Raw genomic sequence first — 17,140 nt, forward strand, 5'->3', positions numbered from 1 at the left:
TCAGTTAACTGAACTCAGTTTCAAACTGAGCATCTGTGGGTGGGGATTACAATGCAAGAATTGTTAGTTTCAAACAGTGTCAGATGCCTTGGGTGGCACACAAAGAACTCTTAATCTAAAACATTGCAAAATAAAATCAGGACAAATCAGTTTGTGTTTGGTTTGTATAGAATGTTGCCTACCTACAAAAATGATGTTTTAAAGTAGCAAGAATTGTATCTTGAAACAAAATATTTGCTGATACTGTAAATACATACCTATGATTAAAAAAAAAACCAAGTCAGAATTGGTGAATGTTTTATATTTATAATGATTTTTCTCCCCTCAGACTGTTTTAAAAAGTCTACACTTGCCAAAAAATAATAGTCTTTATGTTCTAACACCTGACCTGCCTCCTCCTTCTTCAAGTCATTCTGGGTAAGTCTTTTGGCCATAAATTCTATTTGTATGGGTTTGGTTTTTTGTTTTTGTTGTTTTGTGGGGGTTTTTTATGTTTTTTTATAAAGCCATGTGTATATTTGTAGGAATCTGAAGTCAGTAAATGCTAAGTATTTTCACTGCACTAGTGACTGTTGGGATGAAAAGAAGCTTGTTTGGATTTTTGAAACTTTGGTGGGGTACATGAACCTCTTAGGTAATACAGAATTTTACATCTGAATTTTACAGATGGGACGACTTTCATTTAACAGAAATCCCTGTGGAAATGAGTGCTGGCCTTGCATAAGTTGCTGCTTTATGTTGGTCCATTTAATGTATCTCAATCTGTATAAATCATTCCCATCTGTTGAGAATTTTCTTTATGAAATGTTTGTTACATTATTTTATCTTGTACTTTTAAAAGAGATGTAGATAAGATGAATAATTAATTGATATAAATTAATATAAATTAATTATTCATTAATAATTAATTAGAATTTATTTCCTTGAATTGAGATGGATATTGGGAATTGAGAAGGATATATTTTATTACTGATTTGAACACACAAGAAGTAAGCAGTGAGTGTTCATATGTCACAGAATCACAGAATCATCAAAGCTGGAAGAGACCTTCAAGATTATCTAGTTCAACCCACAATAGTCACCTCTGAAACCTATCCCAGGTGCCACATCCAGACATCTCTTGGACACTTCCTGACTCTACCACATCCCTGGGCAACTTTATCCTGTGCTTAACTACTCTTTCAAAAGATATTTTTCTAATACCTAATCTGAACTTGCTGTGGTGCAATTTAAGGCCATTTCCTCCCATCTTTCCACGTGGGACATGGCAGTGGAGATGGACTCATTTTTTTGAGGAGTTTGGAGAGTGAGAATGTCCCCCCTGAGCTGAAGGGTTTCTCCAGGAACAGCCTGGGCTCCCTCAGTCACCTCAGGACTTTCCCATCTCTCCATTCCCATCTCTGGCCCTGCTCCAGCCCCTCCGTGTCCTTCCAGAGCTGAGGGGCCCAGAGCTGGGACAGTCCCCGAGGTGTGGCCTCAGCAGCACAGGGGACAGTGCTGGTCCTGGTCCTGCACTGCTCCTGCTAAAATCCAGGTGCCACTGGCCTTCCTGCTGAAATCCAGGTGCCTTCCTGCTGAAATCCAGGTGCCACTGTCCCTCCTGCTGAAATCCAGGTACCATTGACCTTCCTGCTGAAATCCAGGTGCCACTGGCCTTCCTGCTGAAATCCAGGTGCCACTGTCCCTCCTGCTGAAATCCAGGTACCATTGACCTTCCTGCTGAAATCCAGGTGCCACTGGCCTTCCTGCTGAAATCCAGGTGCCACTGGCCCTCCTGCTGAAATCCAGGTGCCTTCCTGCTGATATCCAGGTGCCACTGGCTCTCCTGCTAAAATAAAATCCAGGTACCACTGGCTCTCCTGCTAAAATAAAATCCAGGTGCCCCTGGCCCTCCTGCTAAGCCAAAATCCAGGTGCCCCTGGCCCTCCTGGCCACCTGGGCACACCTGGCTCGTGTTCAGCCCCTGGCCAGCAGCACCCCCACGTCTCTGTCTGCTGTCAGGGAATATTGCGAAGGTTTGGAAATGAAATGATGTTATATGGAAAATACTCCTTTAAAGTAATTAGCAATTTTCTTCCGTGTGCTTCCCTTTCCCGAAGGCGGCCCTGTTTGTTGTTTCCCAGGAAAAATGGGAATTTTCCTCGGTAGCCGCTAGAGGGTGCGCGGGAATTGAGCCTGCCAAGGGAGATGCTCTGGAGCGGTGAGCTCAGGGATGCCTTTGGAATGGGGCAAAATGCACGGATTTCAGCTGGTCCGGAGAGGGATTTGGCTTTCTGCCCTTGTAGGTGATAGGAGAATATTCTGCTGGTGAGAGGAATTCTTGGAGAGTCAATAGAAATTTGTAGCTGCCTTCCTAAGGACTGAAAGTACTTTGTATATTACTAAAAGGTACTTGTGCACATTAACGTGTAGTCTGTGGAAGAATTAAGAATGCTGATATGAATTGTAAAAATAATAATTATAAGAAAAGGAGCATTAAGAGAGGGAAGAATGGCACTGAAACAGAAGGTGGTGTACATGAACTGTATGTGCAAACTGTATTTGTGTGTGAGGACAGTAAGCCATTGTACCTTAGCAGCTGTTTGAAGAACAGTTAAAAGACACTACAGCTGCTAATTTTTTCATTTCCAATTTCACCATTTTCTAGCCAGGTATTGCTGTATATTGTAGTTTGAATGTTTTAATTCTGGAGAGACAACTGGAGTCTGAAGAGAGTTGTTTATTGCAACTGCAGTAAAGTATATAACAACAAACTGTTTAAAAACAGTTCTTAGCCTTTTTTATTGGATTAATGGTTTTAAAGAACTTCACTTGACAGTAAAATCAAAGTAGTTGTTACCTTTTATAGTTTATATTTGTTTCATAGTGGAGATTAGTTCTGGATATTTTTAAGATAAAAGTTGGCAGCTTTGGGACAGCAAATGGTGCCTAATTAGTGGCTATTTAAACACGGATAATTTGAAGGCTAGATCATCTTCCTGAAATCATAAATTCTAGATGAAAGGGGAGGCTTGCCTCCAATTAAAGCATCAATGCAGATCAAAACACATCTAATTGAAGCAATGTACCAAACCCAGTTACACTGTTTACTGCCTACTGTTAGGTCAGTTATTATTCAGATTAGTTTGTTACCCACAATTTTTAAAAGCGTCATGCTCACATCTATTATTAATGGATGTTGAGGAACTTTGCCTCTTGCTCTGGGAGTTCATCTGTTGTTTTCTTCAAATGCCTTCTGTTTTGAACTAGAGATAAATAGTTGGGATTTGAATACCTCCAGAAAGTGATATTTGAAAAGCCTGAGATTCCAGTATGTGATATTTTATCTATATGCCCTTCTTAAAAGGAACAGTCTGGCCTCAGCTCTGTAAGATCCAGTTTTTGTCTGTTCTTTATAGTGGGGCAGAACAGTGTCTGAAACATCCTATTCCAACATGAAGGCATTGAAGTTTATTGTGACAGACTGAATGGGCTTAACCCAGAACTGACTGAAAACCAGCATCTAAATGTAATGGCAAAGTGATCCTGCCTTTTAAACAAACAAAAATCTCCTGAGGTATCTTTGTTCATCAGTGGCCTACCTAAAGCTTTTATAGGTAATAGAAACCCAGTGAATTACTACTGCATGCTAGTAAATTGAGGTGGAAAGATTAAATTTAAATGTCGAATACCACCTGTATTATTCCACCCTGCTACCACAATTTCAGCTGGCAAAGCCATACTTATCCATGCACGATATCCAGAACAATAACCATGTGTTCTGTGAGCTGTGGACATAATGAAATCTGATTTCTGGTGAATTCCTGCCTCATCCCAGCCGCTGCAGTAAATCAGCCTTTCCTTCCATGCTTTCCATCATCTCACCTACCTCTGATGCTGCCTCCAGTTGTGTATTTTGCAGCATTTGTGTAATATTTTTCCCCTTGCACAGAGTATCAGCCTGCCCTGCATCTGTTCTCCAGCTCACAGTCAGGTAGTATCAAAGGAAAGGAGAAGTCATGTCCTGTGGGTAGTTCTGAGATCACTGGCCAGGGGTCACCTGGATGAGTATAAAATACTGCACTTTTAATGCAGCCTTTTATTGAGCTGGGTGGTAATTTGGGTCCCCTTCCTCCTGGCTGTTGATTTACACCTGGTATTTGAGACCTTTCTAACACACTGAGACCTCCTTAAAACCAGTGACTATGTCCAAAAGTTACCAGGTGGGAGCAGAAGTTACCAGGTGGGTGGAGAAGAACATGGTTTCCCTTGGAAAGCAATCCTGAAAGGAAAGATGCCAAAGAAAGTCCATCATTCAGCATCCATGGGGTAGATCCCTTGCACCAGCTTTGTCAGATTAGATTAATCCCTTCCTCAGCAATTCCTTCCCTTTGTTGCCTTGGATGCTTCCTGAAGGCTGACAATTCTCTGTTGGGGAAATGGCTTTAGGAGGATGCAAGAGGGAAGCGTGAAAAGTGTGAGCTTGGGAGTCTGGCCATGGAACTGGAGCATCCAGATCATCTTTCCTTTCTATTCTGTGTGTTCTGGGAGATATTTTTTATCATTTTTTGTTGCTGTTGTCATTATAATGGATATAATGTATATTATACTTTTTTGCTATATAGCTGAAAATCAAAGATACTTTATTATACTTGATGAATCACTGGAAAGTTGAAAAGCTTAAAAACCCCAGGTGCATACCATGGATATTATAAGGAATAATGCAATTTTGCTAAGTGGTTGTAACTTGTTTAACAAGTGTAATCATCTGTGTGGAAAAGAAAAAAGCCACAGATGCCTTTTTTCAAGCAATAGGTCCATATATTGCTGAATGCCTCTGCTTTGGATGATTGCAGAGCAGTGGTGCTGATGTGGTGTCTTGCTGTACGTTATCAACTGTAGCAGAGTGTTAATTAAGAACGATGTAACCTGCAACTCCAATTATTAGTCCTGTCTGTTTAGCTGGACAGGAGCAGTGCCTTGCTTTAGTTACTTTGAAAGCTTCCATAAGAATGGTAAGATTAATGTTTTATTTTCCCATCTGTTCATGAGACAGTTTAAAAATCCTGAAGTTTAAAATGCAATAGAATGTAAACAAAAGGGCTTCTGCTCATTTACATGTTAGCCAGATTTGCTAACTGATTGCTGTTTGAACCTAATCTACCACCTCCTGCTGCATTAGCTACAACAAACATTACATTTACATACTGATTTCTTATTTTGTTTTAATGTAAATAATCTGTAATTACAGTAAATTTGGACTTCTGTTGACATGAGCTTATATAAATCTGTAAGTTTAAAATGGAAATGTTAATTACCTTGTGTCATACCTGTTTATATAAAAATCAGAGGTTTTGGGGGAAATCTCTGTGTGACTGAGAAAGATATTGCATAGTGGGAAATACTGAGTGTATTTCATAAAAACTGGAATGAAAAGGAGCATTTACATATAATTGATGAAGGATTTGCTTATGGTATCAAGTTCTAAAAATTACTAAAATTTCAAAGAAAAATGCTGCTGAAAACTAAAGTATCATGTAAAAAATCAGAGCATTAATGCCATCACTTAACAGCAGATAGGACCAATCTGTTTTTTATATCCAAGTCTCTTGCTAGACCTGGTCAGAGCAATGATTGTGCTCTGATCTGTTTTCTTTTGTCTATTCTTGAACTTCTTTTTTGGGTGTAGTCAGAGTACATCAGTTTGGAGGATTGGTGCCCAAAAATGCAGATTCCTTTGCCTCTTGTGCTGCACAGTGAGTGCAGAATCATTCAGCTGAGGTAAAATGATTGTAATGGTGTACATCACCTATCAGCAAATGCTTTTCAAAGCTGGGGTTTGCAACAGGGAAAAAATGTTCTGATGATAGTGGCCTACTTTAGTCCTCTTTCCAGAATTTAGTTTTCTTTTCCCTCTAATTAATCCTCACATTAATTGTATTCTCTTAGCAACAAAGAAAAAGAAGGAAAAAATCTGTCTTGTCTTTAATGGGACCTACAGTTTGGCCCTGATTTTTTTTGCCCTTTTAATATAGCTATTTTATTTGGAAAATTGTAGTGAACTGTAACATTTGTAGGAAAATCCAACAGCTGCAGATAATGAGGCAAAAGTTTTAGTGATGTGTCTTGTATTGTCTTCTCAATATGCTTATGTGGACCTAAAGAGAAATAGAAATAAGCTTCATCTTACTGCCAGTGAGAAGTTTCCTTTAAATACTTTCACCTTGTAAAATTCATCATTGCCTTAATGGCTGAAATACAATTTTTGGGCAGGATGTATTTTGGCCCAAGTAATTTGGGGTAATCTGCATCCCCCTTTGCTGGAGGAAATGATTGTGGGAGGGACAGAGATCTCTGGCTGTGTGTTCACATCAACCCCATCCCACACAGAGGGTGGGCAGTGCTGGCATCAGGTGTGCCATCAATTGTGCCATCAATTGTGCCATCAATTCCTCCTCCCTTTTTCTAGTGGTCGCTGTCCAAGCTTTACAGCTGTCAGGCCATGTGGGATTTTGATGTAGGAGCTCCAAGAACTGGAGCAGTTGACCAGTGCATTTCTGTGTAAGCAGAAGTAATATTCCTCAGTTTGTTATTTTTCTGAAGAAAAAGTGAACAATTAACCAAGCACTGCATTTGCTAACACTTTCAAACCTAGTTTCTCCTCATTTTTTTTATTTTCTTTTTTTTTTTAGCCAGCTTAATTTTCAGCCTCTTTTTTCACTCTGTTTGTCAATGAATATGTGCTGAGAATTTGCTTGTTAACAACATTCAGCTTGTGTTGCTTAGAAATCCCAAAAGTAGAGGTGTCAAATTTGTTAGTTGAAAAATTAAAGCTTTTAATTTTTAGGCGCTTCATTTAAATTTGTTTGAAGATTATTTTTTCCTTTCCAAAATACTTCCTGCTCTCACAAGTGGAAAACTTTTCCTATGAGTGGGTGATTTTTCTTAGCAAGCTGTAATTTGAGTTGTACTGAAGTGTGGGGATCATGCATAACTGGAGAGACTGAGGGTTTGATCAGACTGGCCTGTTTATTCTATGTTTACATCAATTACAGAATGAAAACATGAGTCATATTATCGGTTAGCATCTACAGATTTTCAGATAGAGTCAAAATTAGCTATAACAGAACCTTGTGTGAGTCTGTATGGAATCCAGAGCCATTCACATATGCAGTAATTAATGTTTTCAGAGCAATTAAATATGTCATTTGCCTCCAGTATTCGCTGAAAACAAATAAAAAATCAGAATCTGAAAAAGCACAGCAGGATATTTTAGTTGCTACTGAACATTTGCTGATAGAAAATATGGTTATGGGGATGCAAAACTTAATAACAATCAAATTAGAATTATCTTTGAAAATAGGCATACAACTTTTCAGGACTCCTCCTTTTATTTTTTTCCCCTCTTTTGAGGGACTGTTAGGTATTTAAAGAATTGTTAGGCCTTTTGTTGAAAATCTTGTGAAAGTACAGAAAACTGCATGTTTTGATGACTCCAGTTATATTTGTAGTGTCTCTCATGGACATGATCATACTTAGCACTGGCAATGAGTTGTATTTATTTTCCATATTGGAAAACCATAAATGACAAGAAATAGCACTTCATGATTTTGTTTGGTAGTATGTGATTATTGAGATGTGACTGGAGCCAAATTAGGTTTCCCAGTGAAGATATTTTTGTAAGCTAAATATCCCTGAAATGTTCAAGCAGATTGTTTATCTCTTGCTAAAGCATCCAGTGAGTATTGTATGAGTTCCTTCCATCTGAGCAGCAAACCAGCAGATCAGTAATTCCAGCAGGAGCTAAAACTAACAAATCAGGTCTCAAATGATGGAGGAGTCTTTCTTGTCTTCTTGTATCATGAGATACAGCTGTGCTGGTCTGCATTCAGGATTTGTCCTTTACTGCTAAGAGGAATGGCTTGTTGAAGTGTCATGGTATAGTGAAGATGTGAAGGAAAAAACCACAGTCTGTCATTCTTTTAAGTGTATGTGATAAGAAAAAAATAATTGAATGGGCACAATTAAATTTCATATGCCACTGAACGAGTCAAGTCTGCATGAATATTGTTTAGAACCCCAAGGTGTGGTGCAGTGTTGCTGCAGTTTTGCAGCATGTATAAGATTGCACACAGCCATAATTGCTGTGTTTGTAACAGAAGTCCTGCCTTCTGCTTTGAAAAGTAGATATATAGCTTCATAATTTTGTATCTAATTAAGCAATCAGGATGCCTTCTTAATATCCAGATGTTTTACTACTAGGAAAATCAGAAAAAAACCCCAGGTTTGTAACAACATGAAGATATAGTTGCCCTGTTTAAACCGTATCTTAAGATTTTTTTTAAATTTAATTTTTAATTATGTTTTTATTTTTATTAAAACCCTCTGTGAATGTACATTTAAAACAATGTGAGCAGAACTAAATTTTCTAAATGTGCTATACCTACATGAGAAATTTTGCTGCGGTTACTTTTCCAGTTCTAATTAGCTGGGTTTATGTGCTTTAAATGAATCTAAGCAGAAGAATTTCCATTTGGTTTCTGCTTCAGGTAACCCTTGAGAAGCAAGAGCATGCTTTGCCTTGTTCTATTTGCCATCAGTTCTTAATGTGCATCATAGCTTGATATTTGGTCAGGCCATCAATATGCTGACAAGCCCATTATTAATGGCATTAGGAGTGCTAAATACACCCGATGTTTGTGAAGATAATGGGACTCTCTCCATTTTGAAAATATTTAACATTAGATGAGCTTTAAAGGCTGCAGTCACCTTATTAAGGAAGGAGTTCAGGAATGGCCTTTGGTCATTCTCAGCATGCTTCCTTGCATTTAAGAGTGAAAAGAGAGATGATAATGTTGTGCCTGGACTTGTCCATGCAGAGTTTAGGGTACCCTGGGGTTTCTGCATCTAACTGTAAAACAAGCTATAACATGCTTATCCCTGATTTTCCTGTTTTTCTTTCAACCATTTCAGGGCCCTGCAGGAGTCATTAAATCAAAACTTCATGCTGATTGTCACCCATCGAGAAGTCCAGCGGGAGTACAACCTCAACTTCTCAGGAAGCAGTACCATTCAGGAGGTGAGTGCTGCTTCACAGCTGAAGAATAAATGTAGCTCATTACAGCTAATGCCAGCTCTCTTAAAGGGGGTTTGCATAGTCCTGATGGATATGCCTGTGTTTTATTAGTCTTTTTTATTTTCATCAACTGGATCATCAAGATTTGATTAAAGAATTCAGTTATAAAAAGGTGTTCTATTAAATTATACAGAAAGGATGTTTCTTTTTGTATTGTAGTAGCAAAATACACAAACAGCTGTGTATACACAAACAGTTTATTGAGTTATTCAAATTTTATTTTACTTGAAACCCCTTGAAGCTCTCTCTGTCTTCCTTTCCTTTAACCAGCTCCATCTCCATTTTGTGGGCCCCTCAGCCCCTGTGCTGGTTGCTGTTGGGGTGCTGTAATTCTTACTGGCCTGGCAGCCAAATGGTTTTGTGTGCAATGGACGTTGCTGCCGTTCTGTGGAACGGCCAGCAAGGGGTGATATTGGAGAGAACTTCAGCAGAATTAAGTCCTAAAGGAACAAATATCTCTGATGTGACTCTGGACTCTCTGAATTCACAATAAGCAGTCCCTTGCATGTTTTTAAAACTCCTTTCCAAGCCCAAAGGTTGTTGTGTCGTGCTGCATGGTGTATCTAATGCCAGATGTTGTGGATGTTATTTTCCATATAACCCACTGCTTTCTGGAAACTTGACAAACAACCTAGAAATGTGAATCTTCAGAATTCACATTACAAAATATTAAGATTAAATGTTTGCTTTTCAAATTAAATGTATGTTTGCTGTTATTGGTCTGACACTTCTCTCAGTCTTTTAGGGTTGAACAGATTTTATTGAAGTTTTTCTTGTTGCATGCTGATGTGGTAGACAGAATTAATTTAAGTTCTGTAATGTTAACTATGGGAATGATATCTCATACAGCAATGAAAAATGATCACTGTTTTCATTGTGAATCCTGCTATTCTTAAGATTCTGATCTTTCCCTCATTTGAAAGCCTGTTTTCTATTTCTTATGATTAGACATTCTATAGTAAGTTCTGTTTTGCTTTTTGTGGTGATACAAATACACATACTTGAATCAGTTTGACTTTTGAAGGGCTGAGCTTTGACTCTCTATAAAGAATTTGAACATTAATGGAAATAAATCATCCAAATATGTGGTTTTAATTTTAAAATGGTGAGATTCTAAAAGAAAACACATACATATATATTGTCTGTTTGGTCTGTTATCAATGCTGCATTATTTACTCTGCTGGTGGGTCTTACCTGGCTTAAAGGAACCAGAAAGCAGTGCCAGGGGGATCCAAGCTGCCTTTACATGCACTGAAGTTTTCTTGGTTGTTGGTAATGGCAGGTTATGGTCATCATGTTGCCATATGAAATAAACATAATTTAAAAGTTAATTATTATTTTTCTCTGAAACAACCAAAATAAAAACCGTATCACCATTTCAACATGAACAGAAAACCTTTCTTTGCCTTTCTTGTATTGAGTGTCACACCCAATAGAGTGTATAAAATTGTGAAGGGGCTAAAATGAAAGGAACTCCCTGGCCCTTGTGCAGCTGATGCTGAACAGGTGAACGTGTCTGTCTGTGCAAAGGCTCCTGGAAATCCCTGGGGATTTCACTGAGGTAAAAGGCTTGCTGAACATTTGTCTAATTATAGAAAACAAGCACTGTTTTGAATGTTAACTCCCTAATGGCTTCTTAATTTAATTTTTTTTTCTTTTAGCATAGAGTAATCATTGTAACAAATCTAGGCAGTCCTTGTGGTTTGGAGGAATCGGTGGGATCATTCCTCATCTCCTTTGTCTCTGTCCTCTCCAGGGACTGTTAGATTTTTTTTCCTCTTCACTCTCTTGTTCACACTTTAACAAATTAATAGTTTACTTTCCTCCTGGTGTATTTTTGTAACGGTGGAGAAGCTCAGTGATGCAGTTGCCAACCACAAGAGGGCAGGAAGGACTATTCAATTATTACCTAAAAATGCTGCTCAGTGTTTTCAAATTAGCTTCTGGTATATTAACAAAAAGGACTATAATGGCCAAGTTATTGTTTGATTTACAGATAATTGGCATATTGCAGGGAGGAGACTTAATTTCACCCTTTTAAATTAAACAGGGAGATTTAAAAAGACATAAAATATTCATTAATGTTCAGTGATTATAAAGCAGTGGCATATATTTATTCTACCTTTATTACTGTTTCGATGGGAAAATACAGCAAATATTTCAGAAATCGACTTGGCCATACTGACAAGTTGAAATGTTTAAGCAGTGTTAATGCAATCTACTCACACGCCATATCCTATGCAGAAAGATTCAAAATGACTACATCAATTATTAAAAGAAGTATTTAAGATTCTAGAAATGTTCTACTTCTTGCCACAGTTGGGTGCAACTGTCTCTCAAGGGCTGCTGGTGCAGTGTGTTGTTGTTATTAGTACTGAGGATTTTAAGGAATAGATTTTTTTTTACCCAAGGGTCTCAAATACCCCCCAGACTCACACCAAAAACTCAACCCCACCACCCTTTCAGAAGGCAGAAATGTTTTGCAGTGCATTAAATGCAAAGCCCAGTGAGCTCCCAACTGTGCTTTCCTAAACTACTATCTCTGCAGTTCTCTGGTTTTTTATTGTTTAGGATGCATGTTTAATAGTAAATGATATTTGGGTGAATTGTTTTCTCAAAGAAATTATGTTAAAGGGGAAACCATGTGACAAAAAATTGTCTGAGAGAAGCCTGATGCCGTAGTGCTCAAGTCTGCTTCCAAAATTGATTGCATGTTACTTTAATAGTTGGATTTTGGAAGATCCTTGAAAATGCCTTTGTTTTATTTTTTAACATTCTTTATCAAAATAGCTAACTCTTTACTTATTAAGATCTGTTTTCTCATCTTAAAAATATAAGTTAAATTGTTTTGTGATCATGAACTTATACAGAATCTTTGGAAATGAAATAAAAAAAAATAAATGGAACTTCTCAAAAATTCTGTATATTCAATTTAATTTTTTTTTCGAGTTAGGCACGGGAGTAGTTACCTTGGAAAGTTAATAATAAGATGATGGTCTAAATTACAAGTTAATCTGTGTCACAGGTTTCTGACATCAGTTTGTTCTCGTAAAATTGTAATATTAAATTAATTCTGGGCAGATACTGTTCTGGGAAATATCGTGGTTACTTTTTTCCATGATCTGCATTTTAAATTGGAAATTGGTAGGTTTTATGCCAGTTAGGAGGCTGTTAATGAATACATTTCCAGTGTATTACATAGTTGTATAAAGACAATTTGACAAATTGAACTCCTAATACAAGACTAAATGGAGTTTTCTGTCTCAAGACTCATTCTTCATTTTGCTACAATAATTTATAAAGGCTGTTTGAAATTGGAGATTTTTTAACTTCAGGTTTGAGAAGCTCCGTGCTAAATTATTACAAGGCATTGCCACATTAAAGATAATTTCTTTTCTGTCTATACTTACCAACTTGTTCTCATATAGAAATAAACATTTCCACTATTTTTCATTTTTGCAAGTTGGAGTTTTATTATTTTACAGAAATGAAGGAAAGCCTTCTTCAAAAAGGGAATATTTAAAAGTGTGTTAAAAGCAAGTTTGTGCTCTGATCCTGGAGCAGACGAACTAATTTCTGAAAAACTTAATGGGCTTGAGTTCTTGTCACAATAATGTGCTCTGCACTTTTTGTTTTAATCAGTGACACAGAAAAAAATCAAATATTTTTAACAAACTGGATTGCTCCATTAAAAACAAGGACTTTACATTTGTCTATTTTACTCTTACAATACAGATTTTGAAGCCTTTTTGTGATTCCTGCGTGCAGGATTGCAAAAATATCCAGCGTACACAAGCTGTGGCCGCTAAAGGGTGGATGAGTTAAATATGCAGAGTGCTCAGTCCCCTCACAGATTGGTGATCTTATTTTGTAACTGCTGGAAATTCTAGTTGAGAATACTATGTAAAGCAAGTGCTGGGCACTAGAATTCTTGGTAGAACATAAAATCTGTGCAAACAATGCAGAGAAGATGGGTTTTTAAATACTGGCTGCCTCTGCATAACTGCCTCTGATTTTTATTCCCTTCCTTTAGCCAATAACTTAAGCAGGGCTGCCTGCTCAGCATCCCTGTCACCTGTGCTAGGTAATATATTTGTTCTCTGCTCCCCACAGACTCACTGGCTAAGGTGGAATATGGAGAGCAATGTATCCAATAGCCCTCCAGGCAGGAGGAGGAACTATTTGTGCACACAACTGCCTGGGCTGAGATAAACTGTAAATTCTCTGTTGACAGACCCTAATCAAATCCTTTGTGAGGAATTTCTTTAAACTTTCTTCGCGAGTGGATGAATGTTAAGCAAGATGCAAAATCACCATTATAAACATGCAGGCAGAAGCTTCATTTAAAAGGCCTAAATAAATGTAATATATAAATATAGGTAAGCTGAGAAATTACCTGCAGCAGGCAGAAAAATAATCTGGCTGAACGTCTTGTACCTTTTTCAGATCTGTTTTTTGTGTCTGAACAAAATATTTTCAAGACAGTTGTTGCTGAGTGAGATCATTCAAAGTGAATGTCAGACACTGACATGGAGACATGAAATGCATGGATAAATAAAGTTACTCTTTTTATTGCTGTAGCAAAATAATTACAATAAAACACATTTACCAGAAATAGACATACCCAAATACGGTAAATATATTAATAATTTCAGAAACAGTTGTTTTGTGTTTTGACATTTTGTGCTTGCTTTAAAATTGTTGAAATCTACTGTTGTAGTAAAAATCAGTACCTAGCACTTTTTGGATTTAATAGGAGTTGCACAAACGTTCTATTGTTCAAATGCTCCTAGTATCAGAGAAACTATTAAAATACATTGCTATACTCATTGTACTCAAGACCTGGATGTTGTTGTGAAATGTGAACATTTAGTTTGTTTTTTAAAGAAATCTGTCATCTTAAAATTATACCCAATTTATAGCAAGTTGTGACAGCACTATACATAATTTAAATGTGACTGTGATTGCCTCAGTGTTCTGCAGTGGTTAAATGAGGATGTGCTGGCAAGCCAGGCTTTGACTTTTTCAGTGAGGAGAGAAAAATTTTTAAAAAGCTAAATCAACTTCTCGATTTGTTTTTTGCCTTTGTATTATAGAAAACCAGCACATTCCGAACGTAAAATGTAATTTAGAACCTGAAAGAAATCCTGATAAACTTTCTGTAAGTGGTCATGTGTTGGGAATTAGATGAAGTTCCTTGGGAAATAAAGAGGAAATACCTTTTAGGTACCTGTTCAACGGTGATAACTTTATTAGGCACTTAAAATATCTTAATGCCTGACTGAAGAGATCTGTTTCGAAGATATCCCATTGAAAAATATAGATAACTACTTTTCTTTTTCTGCAACAGAAACAGCAATAAGAGATAAAGAAAGGGCACTACTTCTCACTTAATTATGAAACATAATATATTCCTGACAGAATATGTTTCATAACCTGTAATTTGATTTTGGTGGGTTTGGACGTGCATATCATTAAAGAAACGATCTTCAGTTATTAAAAACTAGTAAACATGGACATTTTTATATGCAAGAAAAGGCAGAGAGTAAATAATTGCACTGGTGACCAATACTGTAATAATCCTGTTTTACAATATGCACTTGACAGGTTGTAATAGTGCTAATTGAAGAGACTAATTCACACTTGCTTCATTCTATTCAAAGGCAAAATCAGCAGCTTGTTTTGCTTTTGACCAGATGGTCCTGATGAACACCTACTGTGCACTTTAAGTGCTTTACTAGAATTACAAAGGCTGGGGGCTGCATCCGACTCAAAATGATTTGAGAAGAGAAAAAAACCTCACTGCTCAATGGATTTGGTGCAACTAAATTAATTCTAGTGGACCCATTACACATTGAGCCCCCTTTTCAAAGTGCTGAGCCTCCTCGTTTGTTCTGTAGCAATGAGAAAGTGAAAGGCAGATTACTGCAAACAGAAATAAAAAAAAAGTGCTGTGAAAAGGAGAAAAGAGGCCTTGAAGCCTTTTCATATCATTTGGGTTTTTCAAGTGCGTTATTTTTGGGGAGGGTGGATGTATGAAAAGCCAATTGGAGTTTTTTTTGTTTTAAAGTGCGCTATTTAAGTACTATGAATATAAAAGCAAGAGCAACAGTTGACTGAGTTTACTGTGGTAAAGCTTTGTGTCCAAGGATGAATCAAATTCATTATAGTCAATGCTTTGTATTTTCATATGAATGTAGGGTTAGTTTCACAAGACTGTGTCTGTTTAGGATAATTATAATTTAATATTTTCCTTTCATAAAGTTATCACTGTAGTTTATCTAAAATTTGCTGAAAGCAAGGTTTTTTTCCTTGCATAAATTTAGAAGCACCCAGAGAGTTTTAAACTCCAAAGGAGGCTGTTTGATTTGCAAGGGAAGGCGAGGCAGGTTCCAATAGCACAGATTATTATAACTAATTAGAAGTCACACATCTGTTAACGTTCAGTTTGTCAGCACTCAGCTTAGTGTGTGTGTGTTTATATCTCTTCTTCTTTTCTTTCCTTCTCTATCTCTATTCCTCTCCATCCATAAGTGTAAGGTGGGTTGGAGAGAAACTCTCAAAGGATAAGGATCAATTTATTTGAATTTGGAAATAATGAGGAGTCATTGTTATAATTTTGGTTATGGGTTTGGCTCTGTAAATGCTCAGTCATGTGAGTTGTCCTTATTTTAGAAGTAATCATGTTGAATTGAAAGGCTTTGCTCATGTAATTTAAGGATGCTAAGGATTTTGGGGATCAAGACCTAATTTAAAACCTTGAATTTTTAAAAAACTGCAATTAAAACCTTTGCTTGCTATTCTGATTTTGAATATTTGCTGTGTTTTACTTTCGGGTTGGTGAATTTTTGTGCAAGGCTTCTATCATAATGCTAGCTATTAAAAAGGTGTTAGCATGAAATGACAAGAAAACCTAAGCAGCTTTATGAACATATTAAACAGCTCTGTCCCCAGCTCCTGTGCTATTTAGAGTGGGAAAGCAGCACTCTGTAGCTAAATAGCTCAGTGCTGTTATCTGTGTGAATTATATTTAGTTGAATAACAAATGAAAAATTCAAGTTAGCATGTTTTTTTGCAATTAAAAAAAATTAATTTACAGCTTGTAAATTAAAGTGGTTTAGAACGCGGTTTAACCTTTCTATCCTGTGTTAACTATAATATGATCACTTCTATTATTGCATGATATACACTTATATTAAAAAAAACACATTCGTTGAATTGCTGATTTGTTTTCAAACAATGAAATTTGTATTTGTGCAAATTATAGTAGGCACAGTGTTCTCTCATGTTTTCTCATCAAACAACCCAATTATACTTATAAATAGTGAGGTGCTAATGAACTGTTGTTCGGGAAAAGTTGATTTTTTTTTTTAACTTGAGTAAGAAAGGAAACACTTCACAATTTTAGAGTGCTTGCTTGGTGAGAAAATATTTGAAAATATTTTACTTATGTAAATCATGTTGGTGCTATCACTTTTAAATACACAACAGAAGCTAATCTAAAATCCCCATCAGTTCATATGGAGCGTAACTACATGCTTGACATTGTAAATTGCTCACTTAATTGGGAACTGAGGATTTACTTATATTCATTAAGTTACAGAAGTTGTTTCCTAAGAGCTGCTATTTCAGCTTGAAGTTTATCTCTGCATTCACTGAATAGAAGGAGGTAATTTTTTGGATAGTTGTGGGGATAAGGATATTTAAAGTAGTGGTTGTGGACTTACAACACCAAAATGGTCAAAAGTATCTTGATTGCATTGTAATGATGGTGCTGCACTACATTGCTTTGTAATTACTATGCAAAGAAAGCACTCAGTTGCTGTTCCAACTGTGAATTAATAATGTTTTTCTCATCCATAACATCTGAGTGACACGGGCACCGTCTCTGTAGTAAACCTGTTCCTTAGGGGTTTTCAGTTCTGTTCCTATATCTGTGTAAAATGTGAATTTGAAAAGTTATATTTCTGATTTTGTACCAGGAATCGTGGGCATAAATTGGAGAGCCTTGCACTCATTTAAAGG

General features: G+C 36.8%; 1 protein-coding gene across 1 annotated transcript in view; it reads left to right on the forward strand.

The window, feature by feature from the left end:
- Positions 1-17,140, forward strand: part of FAF1 (Fas associated factor 1) — a 144,100-nt gene that overhangs the window by 36,856 nt on the left and 90,104 nt on the right. The window contains exons 6-7 of the mRNA XM_005482246.4: positions 329-417; positions 8,953-9,058. Coding sequence (XP_005482303.1) covers positions 329-417; positions 8,953-9,058 — 195 coding nt within the window. The remainder of the gene's footprint in view (positions 1-328; positions 418-8,952; positions 9,059-17,140) is intronic.

The sequence above is a fragment of the Zonotrichia albicollis genome, chromosome 8, assembly GCF_047830755.1.
Source record: "Zonotrichia albicollis isolate bZonAlb1 chromosome 8, bZonAlb1.hap1, whole genome shotgun sequence".
In the NCBI taxonomy this organism is placed as follows: Eukaryota; Metazoa; Chordata; class Aves; order Passeriformes; family Passerellidae; genus Zonotrichia; species Zonotrichia albicollis.